Source organism: Bufo gargarizans, chromosome 6, assembly GCF_014858855.1.
Source record: "Bufo gargarizans isolate SCDJY-AF-19 chromosome 6, ASM1485885v1, whole genome shotgun sequence".
Classification (NCBI taxonomy): Eukaryota; Metazoa; Chordata; class Amphibia; order Anura; family Bufonidae; genus Bufo; species Bufo gargarizans.
In genome coordinates, this window is record NC_058085.1 from 115,041,052 (window position 1) to 115,061,477 (window position 20,426).

The window sequence follows — 20,426 nt, forward strand, 5'->3', positions numbered from 1 at the left end:
TCAAAGCCTTTTGTCAGAATACCATGTGAAGTCACCAACATGTCCTGTATATAGTTTGCTTGTTCATATTTTTTATATTATATATATTTTATATTATGTATATATTTTTCTTTCTTCCACTAATCATCTTGTCTTACTTCAGGAATACAATGCTTACGGTTGGTGGGTTGGAGAGCTGGATGGAATGATTGGCATCGTACCTAAGGAGTATCTACAAGCCGCCTATGACCTGAGATGAGCTGAGGTGCAGCACTTCTAAATGAAAGCTGTTGTGACAGAAGTATGTCTGAGCTTAAATGTCTGCCAAAATAAAGGATTGCTTTGTGAGGTATCTGCTTTCTCTCAGACAGGTCTTGAAAGTCACAGTGGTGACCACTAGATGGCAAACTATGAGTGTTTTACCAGTAACTAAATCCATCCATGGACAGCCTACTGTGTGCCTGCTTATGCCAACTACTGATGCTAGAAAACTATCTCTGCAGATTTCTTTATCGTTTGACCACAATGTTAAAATTTTGTTCTTACACAATCAAATTTGTTTGATTCCCTAGTTAACCATATTTCGAATTCAACTCGGCTGAAAAATTTGACAAAATCTTTACCGGGACCACTGTGGGAGTAGCCACTATTAGCAAATATGCCCCTATGACTAGCTTACATTTCTGCTTTCCGCTCAGTATGGAAGATTCGACCCGTATGAAAGATTTGTATGAAAGATGTACAGGTAGATGTTCTAACACAAACTTGCACATAGAGGCTAAAACTAAATCATTCCTAGCAAACCACCGTTGCAGATGGTACAGGAGCCCTCTTTAGAGGGAGCGCCGCAATTATAATACCCATGTTGGCTCTTCCCAGGGGTGTTGCATGCAGAAGGAATGTAGTGCTGAGCATGCTGACCATCTTATCATGGGCGCTGTACCAAAAAACAAAACAGCAGCTGTGGAGAGTGACATCTGAAGCATGACAGAAGTATTCATTAAATGGGTATAGCCGCTATCAAACCGAAGGGAGAAGCAGGAGACAGCTGCCAATGGCGGCAGACATGTGGCACACTGGGATTATACGACTGATCTGGCCTATAAGAGAATATGCAGTGACATATCTTTATTCCAAACTTTTTTTTTACGGTTTTATTTTTAATATAACTTTATTTTGAACTATTCTAAATACCCTAAAACCCATTTTTTTAATGTACTTTATATATTGATTTTTACCCTTTTACTGCCAAAATAGGTACCCGAAGTTGAGTGTGTCTATATAGCATATACTGGTCCTTCTAAAAAAATTAGCATATTGTGATAAAGTTCATTATTTTCTGTAATGTACTGATAAACATTAGACTTTCATATATTTAGATTCATTACACACAACTGAAGTAGTTCAAGCCTTTTATTGTTTTAATATTGATGATTTTGGCATACAGCTCATGAAAACCCAAAATTCCTATCTAAAAAAATTCGCATATTTCATCCGACCAATAAAAGAAAAGTGTTTTTAATACAAAAAAAGTCAACCTTCAAATAATTATGTTCAGTTCTGCACTCAATACTTGGTCGGGAATCCTTTTGCAGAAATGACTGCTTCAATGCGGCGTGGCATGGAGGCAATCAGCCTGTGGCACTGCTGAGGTGTTATGGAGGCCAGGATGCTTCGATAGCGGCCTTAAACTGTCTGATGAGCTGCAGTATCTAATCCTATCATGTGTGATACTGTATCATACATGATAGGATAAGATACAGCAGCTCTGGAATTCCCCTATTATTTAGATACATTGTCCTATAATGTCACAGGGATCTGTCACAGTTTACTATGACCTCGGTGACACCAACATTCACACATGCAAATTTCATTCCCAGAGCTCAAGGCAGAATGGCTGGATTAAAAGTGATAGTGACTGAGACAATGTGAGTTACCATACATTGTCTCAGTCACTGTCACTTTTATTTAGCTATTTTGCCCAGAGCTCAGGGATTTGCATTTGTGTAAAAGTTGGTGTCACCAAGGTCACAGTTAACAGTGACAGGTCCCTGTAACTGTGCACGCTAGAAGCCACCGGACACACAAGACAGAAAAACAACTTCCAGCACCCTCTCCCAGGCCTCAGACTCTGCGTACTGCGCCTGCTCTGTACACAACACAACGAGGGACATTCAGTAAAGTGTTTCCATCACTAATGTGGCGTAAAAGTCACAAATTATGGGGTACTCTGTAATTGCACCATAATTGGTCACTTTTCACTTATCTTGTCACTTTTTAAAAGTGTTGAGAAAACTGAGGGGGGGGGGGGGGGCAAGGCCTTCAGTGACCTGACGGATTTATTATCTGTTATGCCAGAAAGTAGCGTAAATAATAGTTCAAACTTGGTATGAGCTGGTGTGGATTTGAAAGTCTGGCACACAGACTGCCTGGAAATGCCACTTAAATGCATTCAAAGGCCTGTGCCACTTAGTAAATTTGCCGCATTGTGCGCCGATAAACTTCATCCCCCCCAATGTTTCTTTTGTCAGCAATTTGACATCATGTGCTGCGCTGGCGCAGGGGCCCAGGATGATGGAGGTATTCCGGTTTTAATGATTACATTTATTTGTTTAGAGAATATGCAGTTATACCGTTTTCTAATATACCGTATTTTTCGCCCCATAAGAAGCACTTTTTCTTCCCCCAAAATGGGGGAGAAATGCCCCTGCGTCTTATGGGGCAAATGCTTGCAGTTTTACATCGCAAGCTGCGATGTACGAGCGAGCGGGACTCGGGGAGGGACTGGGAGGAGGATCTGGGGGCTGGCAATAGCAGCGGGGCGGTTCAGTCAGTGTAGTATCCCCGCCCCGCCGCTCCGGTATACTAAAACAAGATGTCATATCCAAGTAATACTTATTAAACATGCCCCCTCAGTCCTATTACTACCTTACATCCTAATCGCTGCTGTAGAATTCAGGCAGGCCAGGCGGGCGGCAGCGTAACTCTTGTCACGTGCCTGCGCCGCCTACTTTATGAATGAAGCAGGCGGCGCAGGGAAGTGACGTCAGTGAGAGACGCGCCGGCCGCCCGGCCTGCCTGTCTGAATTCTACACAAGCGATTAGGATGTAAGGTAGTAATAGGACTGAGGGGGCATGTTTAATAAGTATTACTTGAATATGACATCTTATTTTAGTATACTGGCGGCGGCGATCTGTGGATGGCACAGTTATGGGCTAGGGGGGTCTGTGGATGGCACTGTTATGGGCTGGGGGGGGTCTGTGGATGGCACTGTTATGGGCTGGGGGAGTCTGTGGATGGCACTGTTATGGGCTGGGGGGGTCTGTGGATGGCACATATATAACAGTGCCACCCACAGATCCCCCCCAACCCATAACAGTGCCATCCACAGATTCCCCCCCCTGTAACAGTGCCATCCACAGATCCCCCCCAGTAACAGTGCCATCCACAGATCCCCCTGTAACAGTGCAGGCCACAGATCCCCCCCCCATAACAGTGTCCGTCATCCACAGATCCCCCCCATAACAGTGTCCATCATCCACAGATCCCCCCATAATAGTGTCCGTCATCCACAGATCCCCCCATAACAGTGTCTGTCATCCACAGATCCCCCCCCATAACAGTGTCCGTCATCCACAGATCCCCCCATAACAGTGTTCGTCATCCACAGATCCCCGCATAACAGTGTCCGTCATCCACAGATCCCCCACATAACAGTGTCCGTCATCCACAGATCCCCCACATAACAGTGTCCGTCATCCACAGATCCCCCACATAACAGTGTTCGTCATCCTCAGATCCCCCACATAACAGTGTCAGTCATCCACAGATCCCCAGTAATAGTGCCATCCACAGACCACCATTAGTTCCAAACCCACCAAACACACAGCATACCTTTTGGTTAAAATTTTTTTTTTTTCTTATTTTCCTCCCCAAAAACCTAGATGCGTCTTATGGGCCAGTGCGTCTTATAGGGCGAAAAATACGGTACATGTTTTTAAAATTTTGCTCACAGAAAATAGCCTCTTTCTAAAGAAAAAATGGTACTGCCCATTTCAGTCCTTTAAAATACATCTGTAGATCTGAATAGGCCTAAAGATGGCATCAGTCATGTGGCCTCAGTCAGTCAGTTAAAGGGGTCGTGTCACCTGAGCAAATAGCATTTATTATGTAGAGGAAGTTAATACAAGGCACTTACTAATGTAATGTTATTATCCATATTGGTTCCTTTGCTGGCTGGATTCATTTTCCAATCACATTATACCCTGCTCATTTCCATGGTTATGACCACCCTGCAATCCATCAGCAGTGGCCATGCTTGCACACTATACGAAAAAGCACCAGCCTATGTGAGCTCCCATGGTCCCGGCCACCAGAGAGGCTGGCACTTTTTTCAATTAGTGTGCAAGCACGCTATTACTCACCCACCATGTGTAGGAGTTTATTGTGGTCGCAAGGCTGGAAATCGATATACACTACTCACAAAAAGGGAGGGATATTTGGCTTGTGGGTGAAATTTCGGGATGAACCTAAAATTCACCCTAAAGTTCAATGTTTCAGTAGTTTTTGCACAACTTGCTGTTCTCTAACAAGGAGCTTAACAGCAAAATTCACAACAGGTGTTTGATCCATGAATCGTCCAATACATTTCCTGGTTCGATTAGAATTGGTATTTAAACAGTCCTCCTCCTCACGCTGTTCACAATTTGACATCATAAGACCAAGACGACACCAATTGATCAACAGTACATTGCCATTGCGAGACTTCAAGCAGAATGTTCTCAGACAGAAGTGGCCACTGAGCTTAGAGTGTCATCAGCAGGTGGCAACAGACATATAGAGACTGGAAGAATCACAGAAAGGCATAGAAGTGAATGTCCTTTGGCCACATCCCACACTGATGACCGCTTCATTGTGAACAATGCCCTGCGGAACCGGATAAGGAATGCCACACAACTCCAGGCACATTTAAGGGATGTGAGAGGCATCCAAGTGTCACATCAGACAATTTGAAACCATTTACATCAGTGTGGTCTGCATGCTAGAAGAGCTTCAAGGGTACCTGAATAGTGATAGACGAACATCACCGGGACGGTTCGTGATAGCGCGAACACGAGCAAATGTTCGCAAATAGCAAGTTCGCGGTAGGCCCAATTCACTTTAATGGCAGGCGAACCTAAAAAACCTTCAGCTCATATTTGCAGCCACCAAATACTTACAAGAAGTGCACAAATCATTCTAAAACATGGACAGTGACATACCAGAGGGGGATCAATGGCAAAAATTCACACAAAAAATATGTATTTTAATCAGGGGCCATTTTTATGCATCTTAAATTGAAACTCTCAAAAATGTGCCCTGCTGGAGCCTAGAAACATTTTATTTTAGGCCACGGGAGTACAGGCCCCAAACATTAGGCATTCACCGGACAGAAAACATCAAGTGATTATGTGGCTGGAGGTATGTTAGACGGTCTTTATATTTAATTTTACTGCAGGCCAGTGGAGTAACGGCCCCAAAAATTATTTATTCAATGTACAGAAAAGAACAAGCTTTATCTTCTTCTCATTGTCTGTCGCTAGTAGAGGCCTAAGCATGGCAGGCAGGTTCCTCCAGAAGTACCTTGCTGGATGAGCAGCCAATACCGCACTTGCATTAATTTTGACAGGATTCGGCTCCAGGTGTAGAGGAATTGTTTTTTTGGAATGCTTTCTCCATCGCAACATAATGCTTTCTCCATCGTTGAATAAACAGAAGACTGGCCGATTCTCTCCTGTCTTATGTAACATTTAATTTTTATTATAAAATGTATTAAATATATTTTTTTTCTTTATAAAAATTATAAGAAAGTATACTTAACCACCTCCCGACCGCCTAACGCAGGGATGCGTCCTGCGGGCGGCCGGGTTATTCCTCCTGGACGCATATACGTGTCATCTTGCGAGACGCAAGATGACGCGCATATGCGGCCCGCACATGCGCAGTGCGGGTCGGCAAAAGGCGCACAAGGAGTTGGTCACCAGCCTACCAGCCAATGATCAGCGCTGGCAGGTTGGTGACTTTTAAAATAACGAACCACCGGCCATATAAGGCTACTTTCACACTAGCGTTCGGGGCTCCGCTTGTGAGTTCCGTTTGAAGGCTCTCACAAGCGGCCCCGAACGCATCCGTACGGCCCCAATGCATTCTGAGTGGATGCGGATCCGCTCAGAATGCCTCAGTCTGGCACCGTTTGGCCTCAGCTCCGCTCAGCAGGCGGACACCCGAACACTGCTTGCAGCGTTCGGGTGTCCGCCTGGCCGTGCGGAGCCAAACGGATCCGTCCAGACTTACAATGTAAGTCAAAGGGGACGGATCCATTTGAAGTTGACACAATATGGCTCAATTTCAAACGGATCCGTCCCCCATTGACTTTCAATGTAAAGTCTGGACGGATCCGTCTGACTAACTTTCACACTTAGAATTTTTTCTGAAATATAATGCAGACGGATTCGTTCTGAACGGATCCCATCGTCTGCAAGTGTGAAAGTAGCCTTACACATTATATTTATAAATATAATGTGTTAAATGGCTTCTGTGCTCTCTGCTGGGTCCTTTTCGTCGGTTGGTCCCAGCAGAGAGCACAGATCACAGTGAGTACACCAAGCACTACATATTTAACCCCAGATCACCCCCCATCACCCCAATTAACCCCTTGATCACCCCTGTGAATCACTAGTGTCACTCACAGGGCATTTTTACGAACAGTCAATACATGGCGAGTTCATATAAGTTTTTTTTTTTTGGCACAAGTTAGCGGAAATTATTTTTTTTTTTTACAAAGTCTCATATTCCACTAACTTGTGACAAAAAATACAATTTTATATGAACTCACCATACCCCTCACGGAATACCTTGGGGTGTCTTCTTTCTAAAATGAGGTCACTTGTGGGGTATTTATACTGCCCTGGCATTTTAGGGGTCCTAAAGCGTGAAAGGTAGTTTGGAATCCAAATGCATAAAATTGCCCTGTGAAATCCTAAAGGAATTTGGGCCCCTTTGCGCATCCTGGCTGCAAAAAAGTGTCACTCATGTGGTATCGACGTACTCAGGAGAAGTAGGGCAATGTGTTTTGGGGTGTATTTTTACACCCCAAAACACATTGCCCTACTTCTTCTGAGCACGGCGATACCACATGTGTGACACTATTTTTTGCATCCTAGGTGCGCAAAGGGGCCCAAATTCCAATGAGTACTTTTAGGATTTCACAGGGCATTTTTACGCATTTGGATTCCAAACTACTTCTCACGCTTTAGGGCCCCTAAAATGCAAGGGCAGTATAAATACCCCACAAGTGACCCCATTTTAGAAAGAAGACACCCAGGTATTCCGTGAGGGGTATGGTGAGTTCATGTAAAATTAAATTTTTTGTCACAAGTTAGTGAAATATGAGACTTTGTAAGAAAAAAATAAAAATTCAATTTCCGCTAACTTGTGACAAAAAATAAAAACTTCCATGAACTCACTATGCCCATCAGTGAATACCTTAGGGTGTCTACTTTCCGAAATGGGGTCATTTGTGGGGTGTTTTTTTTACTGTCTGGGCATTGTAGAACCTCCGGAAACATGACAGGTGCACAGAAAGTCAAAGTGCGTAAATTAATTTTTTTGCACCATAGTTTGTAAACGCTATAACTTTTACCCAAACCAATAAATATACACTTATTGCATTTTTTATTATCAAAGACATGTAGAACAATAAATTTAGAGAAACAATTATATAGAAATGTAGTTTTATTTGAAAACAGAAAGTGAAAAATTTCTTTTTTTTTGCAAAATTTGTTGTCATTTTTTATATAATTTTTTTTTTAAATGTCAGCAAATGAAAGCTCTATTAGTGAGAAGAAAAGGAGGTAAAATTCATTTGAGTGGTAAGTTGTGTGACCGAGCAATAAACCGCGAAAGTAGTGTAGTGCAGAATTGTAAAAAGTGGTCTGGTCATTAAGGGGGTTTAAGCTAGGGGGGCTGAGGTGGTTAAATTTGCCAAAACTGGCCTAATAACGCAAGTATAAACTCTGCCTTATAGACCCGGTCAGCATTTGCTCAGTATTGCTAATGCCAATAAAACAGGAGTGGATCTAAAACAGAGATGACACGTGAATGGAATATTTGCATGTCTTCTGGGTTTTCTACCCACTCCTGCTTTTGTCTAACAAATTATAAGCCAATTCTGATGGGACCATACAGACCTTACAGCTGCTACACAGACAGGATCTGTTGTACGTCTCATTTTTCCTTCCATCTGACAGATCAGAAGAAAGGTGAAATAAATGTCAGTCAGGCCAAAAGCCAAAATAGTGGCCCAGTCATGAAGTGAGGAGGGTGTGAACAGCATGAAAAGTCCACAGAGTGTCCCTATGACAGAGTGGTGAGGTGGAAGCAGCATGAGGAGACCATACAGTGGCCCAATGACAAAGTCTGGAGGTAGCGGCAGCATTAGGAGGCCACAGAGTGACACAATGACAGTGTGGAGGTGGCAGCAGTATGAGGATGCCACCGAGTGGCACAATCGGAGTATGTACTGTAGTTGGCAGCAGTATGTGGAGGCCAGCCAGTGGCCAGGTTACATAGTGTGTAGATGGCAGCATCAGGAGTCCAGAGTGGCAAAGTGACATAGAGTGGATATGGCAGCAGCATGATACAACAGAGTGGCACCGTGACATAGTGTGGACATGGCAGCATCAGGAGGCCACAGAGTGGCAAGGTGACATAGTGTGGAGATGGGTGGCAATAATAGTACTTGCTGAAGATGGTGGGTGAAAGAAGGAGCACTTGGCATCAGATGTTTGGCATCAGGCGGGTAACAGCATCAGAATAGTAGCTAAGGCAGGTAGCCAGAAGAAAACGGTCTCTTTTGTCAAAATGTTGGTGTGGCACCATGGATCTAGTCTGATGCATCAGGCATTGGTGTGTTGAAATCCTGGCTGATCAACGCCTGATTCATCTTGATGCAGTGTCCCTGTATGTGGACACTTTAAACTCTTTTTAATACTGTGATTCATTACCACGAAGTGTGAGGAAATTCGCATTCGTTCAGAATCGAATTTTTCCTGAAATTAGGAACAAATTAGACTTCTTCAGCTTCTATTGTTCCAATAGCGTTTGTCCCTCTGTATAGCTGCAGCCTCAGCAGAACCGCACACAAATGCTGCACAATACAAATGCACTATATATATATATATATATATATAATAAATTATACTATAGGTATATCACACCCTTGCTTCAATCCGTTTTTTTGGGGGGCAATTAGTAAATCACACCAGTAGAAATTATTGGTTCCAATAGTGTTTGTCACTCTGTGTAGATGCAGTAATGCAGCAAAACCGCATACAAATGCTGCACTACCTAAATGCACTATATAGAAAGTATATTATTGGTATATAACACCCCTGCTTCAATCACTTTTTTGGGAGGGCAACTGGTAAATCACACCAGTAGAAATTATTTGTTCAAATAGTGCTCAATATGTGTTCAAAATGCTGCACAATATAATTGCACTATAATATACTTTCTATGTTAGAAAGTATATTATAAGTATATTACACCCCTCAGTATGTCACAACTATTGATAGCACACCTATACCAGTCCTTAAAAGGACTTTTGTGGCCCTATTAGCTAGCATTTTGTGTCCCTAATAGTCTGTTTCTGCTCCACACAGCAACCTCTCCCTACACTGGCAAAAGACTGAATGTAAAATGGCGCCCAGATCAAGTTTATTTATAAGCTAGAGGGTATGTCCATGTGCTGAAACATCTCAATTGGCTGTCCTGTACCACCTGATAGATGTCATAGGTCAAAGTTCTTCACAATGTAAAAGAATATGGCGGGCGCGAATATCGCCATATGTTCGCCCGTTCAGCGAACGAGCAAAGTTCGCAGCGAATCGACCACCGGCGAACCACAAGGCCATCTCTATACCTGAGCACACCACCAGGCACAGGCGTGAATCAACTTGCATGGACCAGGGATCAGTGGGCCTCAGTGCTGTTCACTGATGAAAGTCAATTTCCGCTGAGCAGAAATGATGGCCACCAACGTCCATCTTGGAGACGTCAAGGAGAGCGCTAACTGTTGTCACCAGACAAGACCTTAGTGGTGGTGTTACAGTGTGAGCAGGTGTGTGTAGTCAATATAGAACTGCCCTACACTTTGTGAATGGTACAATGACAAGCCCATACTACTTAAATAACTAATCTAGTCATTGTGCCTCTGCATGAACAACACAGGCCGAATTTCATCTTCTTGGATGACGCGCCAGCTAATCGAGGTCACATCATTAGGGAATGGCTGCTGGAGACTGGGGTCCTTCAAATGGAGTGGCCTGCACTTTCTCCAGACCTGAATTCCATTGGAAACCTATTAGTTCACCTGAGTTGCCGTGTAGATTCTTGTAACTCTGTACCCTCTGAACCTCAATGACCTGAGGGCCGCCCTTCAAGAAGAGTGGGATGCCATGCCAAGTCGACTTGTGAACAGCATGAGACATCGTCATCAAGCTGTAATTAATGTTCAAGGCCAGATGACAAGTTTTTGAGATATTGAAATTTTTTGTGGGGATATACCTACTACTGTTGTTGGCATTTGTTTCAATAAATTGTTTGAGATGAGGAAATGCCCTGCTTTCATGATATAATTACACTGTAGTGTGAACCTTTTACGTTTTCCATAAATTTAATCTGAAAGCCAACTTTTTGTGAGTAGCGTAGTATATAAAGCAGTAAATTAATATGTCAGGTTCAAGTATAAAAGATTAAGTGGGTGCAAAAAAAAAAACACAGCATAATACAGTACACTATGGGTTTTTTCTTAGGTGCGGAAATTGACCTGCTGTGCGCAATTTTAAATCTGAAGCAGGCAAATAGTTTTTTTTGTGCGGATTTCATCCTTTTCAGTGGAGGGGAGAGATGTATGGAAAAACTGCATCAAATCCGCAATAAAAAATGCACAAAAAATGCTGATTTATAAGTGCAACATGTGCAGGTACCCTTAGGGGATTTGAATATGCAATCTTCTGATCTTTTATGGCTGCGTTCACACGGGCGAGATTTCCGCGCGGGTGCAATGCGGTAGGTGAACGTATTGCACCCGCACTGAATCCTGACCCATTCATTTCAATAGGGCTGTGTACATGAGCGTTTTTTTTCACGCATCACTTCTGCAATGCTTTCAAATCGCAGCATGTTCTATATTCTGCGTTTTTCACGCAGCCCTGGCTCCATAGAAGTGAATGGGGCTGCGTGAATAATGCATTGCATCCGCAAGCAAGTGCGGGTGCGATGCGTTTTTCACTGATGGTTGCTAAGAGATGTTGTTTGTAAACATTCAGTTTTTTATCACGCGCGTGAAAAACTCATCAAAACGCATCAAAACGCGCGGAAAAAACTGAACAACTAAACGCAATTGCAGACAAAACTGACTGAACTTGCTTGCAAAATGGTGCGAGTTTAACTGAACGCACCCTGAACGCATCCGGACCTAATCTGTCACGCTCGTGTGAACTCAGCCTTAGAATACTATTGAAGTATATGGGATTTTTATAGGTTGCCTGTCAGGTCTTGCAGGCAGAACACTATGAGAGGTCTGACAGCCTCCTTTCGGAGGACAGTGGGTGCCCCCTTCCTCTGTCTAACCAAGCATATGGTGCAGGCACTATTAACCACAATTGGAGATTTTCCTAGCTATTGTAACGGAAAATATGGATTTTATTGAAGACAGGAGGCGAACATTGTGCATTAACTTTCTTTACTACTCCCATTAGCAGCAAGAATAACTATTACAACTAGTGAAAAGAATTTTTTCAAGACAGGTATCGGATATGTAAATTAGGTAGTCCAGGTAGCCAATCAGAGATCTCCCTAGTGTATATAAGGTGCTGTTGCTGTAGATTCTGCCTCTTTCTTGATGATGACTCACGATGAAGTAACTTGAAATTAAACAGATCTTGACCATAAAGGAATAAAGAGTAGATTCACACGAAGGAAATCCGAAGTAACAGGAACAGTGTAGGATGAATGGAGGATTGGAGATATCCTAGTATGCTATGGAGACAGAAAAACATATTTGAAAGATGATTAGGGTTGGGTTAAAAAGGGGGGGGACAATGTTCGCCTCCTGTCTTCAATAAAATCCATATTTTCCGTTACAATAGCTAGGAAAATCTCCAATTTTATTGCAACAGGAGGCTCACATTGTGCAAGTTTAAAGCTAACTTTATGCTAGACGATATAACTATCCTTCAATGATAGACATGGAAACATGAGTGTCAGGTTTGAAGTAAAATGTTTTAAAAGTGGATTCCGAAGACCAGTCCGCGGCCTTCAAAATCTCGGATAGAGAAGCTCCTTTTTGGAATGCTTTAGTAGAAACCGCCCCTCGGATAGAGTGTGGGCCAAATATTGTTGTATTAATCCCTGCCATTTGCATGGTAAGTTTAATAAATCTTGCTAGTGTAGGGGAAGATACTGGAAGGTGTGGTTTACGAAAAGAAATAAGAAGTTGTGAAGATTGAGGAGAGCGTAAAGATTGGGTCATGGATTCATATGTTTTTAAACAGCGGACAATGCATAGTTTGTCGTTAGAAGGGAAGGCCGGGTAGAACACTGTGTGTAGGTTGGTTTTGGTTCTTCTCGTTATTTGGAAAGTTACTCCGTTAGGGGTTAAGGATCTATGAGATATATCTAAGGCTCTAACATCAGATACTCTTTTTATGGATATGAGGCATAAGAGGGTCGTGATTTTAAAGGAGAGTAATTTTTGTGAAAGGTGTTCATTGTCTTCCCAGTTAGAAAAAAGGTTTAGAAGGGAAGTAACGTCCCAAGTGGAATGGTACCTAGGTTTTGGGGGATTTCTAAAACGAATGCCTTTTATGAGCCTACAAATCATCGGGTGTTTGCCGATTGGAATGGAGTTAATAAGGGTATGTTCTGATGATATAGCGGAACGGTAAAGGTTTATGGTCCTATAGGCCTTCCCCATATTGAAAGCTTCCGAAAGGAAATTTAATATGTGGGTAATAGGTGCTTGAATGGGATCCAAGTCTCGTTGAGTGCACCAATGAAGCCAAATTTTCCAGGCTGATCTATAAGCCTTTTTGGTTCCCGGGGCCCATGCATCAGAGAGGATGTCGATAGTAGATTGTGAAAATCCGAGATCGATTGTTGGTTGCCTGAAATCAGCCAAGCTATTAGTGTTAGATGTTCCGAAAGGATTAGGGGGTGTAGGTGTCCCGAAGGGTCTCGGAGAAGATCTTGGGGAGAAGGAAGAATCCTCGGGATGTCTATCGTCAGACTGAGTAGTGTGGGGAACCATGTCTGAGACGGCCACCATGGGGTGATGATCACTAATGTGGAATTTTGTGCCATCGTCTGAAGTAGGACTCTGGGGATTAGTGCAAATGGGGGAAAGGCGTAGAGACGTTCCTGTGGCCAAATTTGGCGGAGAGCGTCTATGGCTAAGGCCTCTGGATCCGGACGCCAGCTGAAGAAGTTGGGGAGTTGGGTGTTCAGTCGTGATGCAAAAAGATCTATGAGAAAGGGACCCCATCATTTGTTGATCTGTTGAAAGATGAGCGGGTGTAATTGCCAGTCGCTGGAATCCGAAAGGTATCGGGAATTCCAATCGGCCACTGAGTTTATCAATCCTGGGAGGTATTCTGCTTTTAAGGTGATATCCCTGTCTAGACAGAAGTGCCAGAATTCTTTGGCAATGTCTGTTAGAATCTTGGAGGTGGTGCCTCCGAAACGGTTGATGTATTGAACTGCTGCAATATTGTCCATACGTAGGAGGATGCAGCAGTGTGATTCGTCTTTTGCGAAACTTTTCATGGCGAAAAAGGCCGCCAGTAGTTCCAGACAATTGATGTGTAGTTGAGATTCCGAGTCTGATCATTTTCCTCCTGTGGAGTAAGGGCCACAGCGAGCGCCCCATCCCGAAAGACTGGCGTCTGATTCCAATATCAGATCTGGTAGGGAGTTGAATATCATTTTCCCATTCCAGATCTGAATATGTTGAAGCCACCAGAGAAGTTCTTCTTTGGCTTCCGGGGATAGTGGGACTTTGTTTGAATATTGTAATCCCTCTCGTAAATGTTGCGTTTTTAAACGTTGAAGGGCTCTGTAGTGTAATGGGGCGGGGAATATTGCTTGTATGGAGGCCGACAAGAGGCCCACAATCCGTGCAATGGTCCTTAGTGATACTATTTGTTTGTTTAGTACTGAACGGATTTCTTTTTGAATCAATGTCAGCTTCTTTGTAGGAAGACTCAACAGAGCGGAATGTGTATTGATGTTGAAGCCCAAAAACTCTAGTTCTTTGGAAGGGGATAGGATAGATTTTTTGTAGTTGATTAGAAAACCAAGATTGGTTAGAAGAGAAATGGTCCATTGAGTATGTGTGAGTATTAGTGAGAGTGTTTGTGCCATAATTAGGATGTCGTCTAGGTATATGATTAAACGTACACCCCGGGATCTTAGTGATGATATCACTGGTTTCATTAATTTGGTGAAGCACCAAGGGGCTGATGAAAGGCCAAACGGGAGACAAGTGAATTGCCATTTCTGATTGTTCCAATAGAATTGTAGGAAAGGTTGATGTGAATGGTGAATGGGTACAGTGAGATAAGCGTCTTTTAGGTCTATTTTTATTAGCCAATCTTGGGGAAGTAGGAGATCCCTGAGAAGGTGAATTCCCTCCATTTTGAAATGATGGTAAGTCACGAAATTGTTTAGAGTTTTCAAGTTTATGACTGGTCTGTGACCGCCGTCTTTCTTTTTGTACTAGAAAGATGTTGCTGATGAAACCTGGGGATAAGTGTGGTACTTGAATGATAGCTTCCTTGTGGAGCAAATCTCGTATCTCTGACTCTATGAGGTCTTGGTCTAAATTCGAGAAATGTATTGGTTGAGGGATGTGGTTCTGTGAGGGAAGAGATTGGAAATCTATCAGGTATCCTGAGATAGTGTTCAGGATCCATAAGTCTGAGGTCAGAGAGGACCATATTTGGAAAAAATGTTTCAGTCTTCCCCCTAGAGGGAAGTGGGGATAGTTTGGGATAGAAAAGCTTACCTGATGAGGGTCTGGATCTAGGGAAACCTCGGTGGCCTCGGGTTCTCCATGGGCGTCCTCTGGTAGGGAAAAAAGGTGTGGTGTGCGGTGTGAAGGTGGTAGTTCTGTCTGATTGGAAGAGAGCCTGCTGGGTCTGTCTGAACTGTGAAGTTCGGCTGGGAAAGCGGCCCCTGCCTTACCCAGCCCTGCCCAAAATTTTGGGTTGACCTACTTTTTTCAAGGAGGTTTTGGCTTTATCTAGGGAGGAGAATACTCCCACGAATTTTCCTATTTCTTTAATGAGGGAATCCCCAAAAAGAAGACCGTCGGCAGACTCATCGGGGTCAGAATTGGCCAAATGGGTGAGCTGAGGGTCTAATTTCATCAGAATATTTCTTTTTCTTTCCGCACTCAAGGCGGAGTTGATGTTTCCGAAGAAACAGATGGCCCTTTGGGCCCAGCCACGTAGAACTGATGTGTCTACTGGCTCACCTGTAATAACGGCTTGTTCTGATAGGTCTAAAATTTTTGTGAGGGGTCCTAATAAATCTAAAAGTTTATCCTGGCATAGTTTAAAAGATCTGTCCAGACCTCTTTTGGGATTTTTTCCCGTTTTGTTTAAATATTTAAAAATTATGGGGTCTAACTCTGGAGTTAAGGATTTTTTCTTTGGTAAAGTAGGCCTGGGACATTCGGCTTTTAGTTTGTTCCTGGAGGATCTATCCAGGGATTTATTGACCCATTGTGCCAAAAATTTGGAAATTTGAGGTTGGGGAACCAATTCGCCCGACCTGGGGTGTTTTATTTGATCGGGGTTGAAAAAGGGGATACCCTGACTATCTAGGATCAAGGATTCTGAGATTTGATTAGTTGAAGAGGATTCCTCAGGATCCTCGGGATAATCATCCTCATAGAAAAAAGGTAATTCATCTCTTAACACTGAATCAGAATCATCTGATTGTGATGAGGAAGATATTTCTTTGTAAGAGATAAACTTAGCCCTCTTACTGGCTGTCATAACCCGGCTATTGGTAATCTCCTCCCGGGTGGAGGGTCCTTTGTGGGGATTTTCGCCACTGTTATCGTTACCGCAAGGTTTATGCGGACATTCTTTGAGATTGTGACCCTTTCCCATGGTATGGGGTTTAGGGTCATCTGTAAATCTCCTCTTTTTGGTTGCTTTGCCTGATTTTTTAAAACCTTTGGCAAGTTCCGTAACTGAGTCTTCCGCTGAGAGGAAATTGTCAGTTGGAGTAGAGGGATAATTTTGAGGTCTTTGGTTTACTACCAAGGAGAGAGATTTGGAGATGGAATCCTGAATAGATACCATGGCTGATTGTATTGCCACTGATACCGATTTAGAAACGGATTGATCAACCATTTGTTGAATAGAATCCGAAATTAGCAGTTCATAATCAATGGGTATTGGTTGAGTGGGTTGGGGGTTAGGTTGTTCTTCACAGGGGTTCATATTGCTAAATAAGGGATAGAAAAGGGAAAAATGGGAAAAGATTTAAATGAAAGTTTTATTCATAAACACATATATATATATATATATATATATATATACATAAAAGTGTGTATATTCATATACAGGTCCTTCTAAAAAAATTAGCATATTGTGATAAAGTTCATTATTTTCTGTAATGTACTGATGAACATTAGACTTTCATATATTTTAGATTCATTACACACCAACTGAAGTAGTTCAAGCCTTTTATTGTTTTAATATTGATGATTTTGGCATACAGCTCATGAAAACCCAAATTTCCTATCTCAAAAAATTAGCATATTTCATCCGACCAATAAAAGAAAAGTGTTTTTAATACAAAAAAAGTCAACCTTCAAATAATTATGTTCAGTTCTGCACTCAATACTTGGTTGGGAATCCTTTTGCAGAAATGACTGCTTCAATGCGGCGTGGCATGGAGGCAATCAGCCTGTGGCACTGCTGAGGTGTTATGGAGGCCCAGGATGCTTCAATAGCGGCCTTAAGCTCATCCAGAGTGTTGGGTCTTGCGTCTCTCAACTTTCTCTTCCCAATATCCCACAGATTCTCTATGGGGTTCAGGTCAGGAGAGTTGGCAGGCCAATTGAGCCCAGTAATACCATGGTCAGTAAACCATTTACCAGTGGTTTTGGCACTGTGAGCAGGTGCCAGGTCGTGCTGAAAAATGAAATCTTCATCTCCATAAAGCTTTTCAGCAGATGGAAGCATGAAGTGCTCCAAAATCTCCTGATAGCTAGCTGCATTGACCCTGCCCTTGATAAAACACAGTGGACCAACACCAGCAGCTGACATGGCACCCCAGACCATCACTGACTGTGGGTACTTGACACTGGACTTCAGGCATTTTGGCATTTCCCTCTCCCCAGTCTTCCTCCAGACTCTGGCACCTTGATTTGCGAATGACATGCAACAGTCCAGTGCTGCTTCTCTGTAGCCCAGGTCAGGCGCTTCTGACGCTGTTTCTGGTTCAAAAGTGTCTTGACCTGGGGAATGCGGCACCTGTAGCCCATTTCCTGCACACGCCTGTACACGGTGGCTCTGGATGTTTCTACTCCAGACTCAGTCCACTGCTTCCGCAGGTCCCCCAAGGTCTGGAATCGGTCCTTCTCCACAATCTTCCTCAGGGTCCGGTCACCTCTTCTCGTTGTGCAGCGTTTTCTGCCACACTTTTTCCTTCCCACAGACTTCCCACTGAGGTGCCTTGATATAGCACTCTGGGAACAGCCTATTCGTTCAGGAATTTCTTTCTGTGTCTTACCCTCTTGCTTGAGGATGTCAATGATGGCCTTCTGGACAGCAGTCAGGTCGGCAGTCTTACCCATGATTGCGGTTTTGAGTAATGAACCAGGCTGGGAGTTTTTAAAAGCCTCAGGAATCTTTTGCAGGTGTTTAGAGTTAATTAGTTGATTCAGATGATTAGGTTAATAGCTTGTTTAGAGAACCTTTTCATGATATGCTAATTTTTTGAGATAGGAATTTTGGGTTTTCATGAGCTGTATGCCAAAATCATCAATATTAAAACAATAAAATGCTTGAACTACTTCAGTTGGTGTGTAATGAATCTAAAATATATGAAAGTCTAATGTTTATCAGTACATTACAGAAAATAATGAACTTTATCACAATATGCTAATTTTTTGAGAATGACCTGTGTATATATATATATATATATATATATATATATATATATATATACAATCATATATACACTAATGCATGTATTCAGGAAACACTAAATCCGCATAATACATACAGACCAGTATAAATTACCTGAATGTATGCAAGTGTAAAATTTTGAAGTAAATGTGATGTAATGTGTGGGTATACTCACAATTAGTTATGAAGTGTATTATCTGTTTTAATAATGTGGGAAGAAAAACTGTTGGCATAAACTGTGCACAGTGAGGTGACTGGCCGCTCTGAGGTAATTTGAAAAGCGCGCGCAATCACCTCACAGTCACAAGACCGGAGCGCTCGAAATCTCGCGATAAACGGGATTTCGGCGCTGAATGCAGGAGAAGGAGTTCAGAGACCGGGGACGAGACGGAGGCACGTTAAGAGGTATTGGGGGCTGGAAATAGTGTCATGGGCCGAAATAGGAGATAGGAGGGAGGGAGAAGAAAAACCTCATTAATATTATAATGAATGACGGCATACAACGCGCACCGCTGAACGGGGGACACGCGCCGCTGTTAATGGTGTATATACCGGACCTCAGTCCTGGTAAAATAATGCAAAAGCCTTATAATTTGCTCTAAATACAATAACTTATAATCGTAATAAGCTACTATTAAAAATACATATCTTTTTCTGAGGGAGCAGCAAGAAAGAGGCAGAATCTACAGCAACAGCACCTTATATACACTAGGGAGATCTCTGATTGGCTACCTGGACTACCTAATTTACATATCCGATACCTGTCTTGAAAAAATTCTTTTCACTGGTTGTAATAGTTATTCTTGCTGCTAATGGGAGTAGTAAAGAAAGTTAATGCACAATGTGAGCCTCCTGTTGCAATAAAATCAACGTTCTCTTCAATCCTTGTCATTGCAGCCAACGCCCTATGCATATGGAACAAGCTCTGCTCACGAGTCCGCTCCACACAAACCCTTAATGAAAATGGTGTCCAGCTGCTGCTGCTAAAGTCTTGTATTGGAACACCTCCGGTCCATGCCGATGAGTCCAGGGGCTCATATTAACACTGGGAGTGTATGGTCCAATTCAAATATATTACCATCCTCAGGATTAGGGATGAGCGAATTTCATATTTTTAAGTTCGTGTGGGGGTTCATGTTGTGGTATTTACTGAATTGCGTTATGGATTCCGTTACAACGGAATGCCTTTAGAGGCATTCCATTATTCATTCCGTCATAATAGAAGTCTATGGCCTGCATAACAGATGCGTCCAATTAATATTATGTAGGAGAGGACTCCAGCATAAAGGAAACCGGATGGATCCGTTATGCAGGCTATAGACTTCTATTACGACGGAATGAATAACGGAATGACTCTAAAGGCAGAAGGGGCCTTTGACCTGCATCATATTACAGATGGCAGCATAGAACGCAAGTCAGGAGTATTTTCCTTTTCTCAGCAATTTGGAGAGCATACTACTAGGGGCAGTATAGGAGTATATTACTGGAAGCCCAATAGGGGGACATTATTACTACTTGGGCACTATAAGAAAGTACTAGAGTTGAGAGCACTCTGTTTAGCACATTTAATTTTGCATTGTACTAATATTTTCAGAAGGACTATCTGTATATAGCACTATTTTTATTTTTGTTTGCAGTATAGTATTTGGACAGGGCCGGCTCCAGGTTCATGTGGGCCCTTGGGCGATAAATCCCAGTGGGCCCCCATGAGGCATTTTTTTACACTGACATGTCCCCCTGTGTGGCTCCCACACGGTATAATGACCCCCAGTGGCCCCTATACAGTATAATTACTACTAGTGGCCCTTCACACAGTATAATGACTACTAGTGGCCCTTCACACAGTATAATGAACCCCCAATTCCCCCCCCCCCTGTATAATGACCACCTGTGGCCCTGCATTCAGAATAATAACCCCCAGTCGCCCCCATTCAGAATAATGACCCCAGTAGCCCCCATTCAGAATAATGACCCCCCCAGTAGCCCCCACACTGGGGGAATACTGTATGGAGGGGGCTCTGGGGGTCATTATACTGAATGGAGGGTCATTGGTGATCATTATACTAAATGGGGGACACTGGGGGTCATTATACTATGTAAAGGGCCCTCACAGTATAATGACCCCACAGTGACCCTCCATTCAGAATAATGACCCCCCAGTCGCCTCCACACTGGGGGTTATACTGTATGGAGGG

General features: G+C 42.9%; 2 protein-coding genes across 9 annotated transcripts in view; one reads left to right on the forward strand and one right to left on the reverse strand.

Annotated features, from left to right (window-relative positions):
- Positions 1-19,240, forward strand: part of SKAP1 (src kinase associated phosphoprotein 1) — a 684,040-nt gene extending 664,800 nt beyond the window's left edge. For 4 of the 6 annotated variants that reach the window (XM_044300191.1, XM_044300196.1, XM_044300197.1 and 1 more), the window contains one exon: positions 143-327. In XM_044300191.1, coding sequence (XP_044156126.1) covers positions 143-238 — 96 coding nt within the window. In that variant the 3' untranslated portion in view covers positions 239-327. The other 2 variants (XM_044300194.1, XM_044300192.1) reach the window with 2 other exon arrangements.
- SNX11 (sorting nexin 11) overlaps positions 11,766-20,426 on the reverse strand; it is a 77,762-nt gene continuing 69,101 nt past the window's right edge. For all 3 annotated transcript variants that reach the window (XM_044300200.1, XM_044300198.1, XM_044300199.1), the window contains one exon: positions 11,766-12,061. In XM_044300200.1, the coding sequence (XP_044156135.1) occupies positions 11,992-12,061 (70 nt within the window). In that variant the 3' untranslated portion in view covers positions 11,766-11,991. The remainder of the gene's footprint in view (positions 12,062-20,426) is intronic.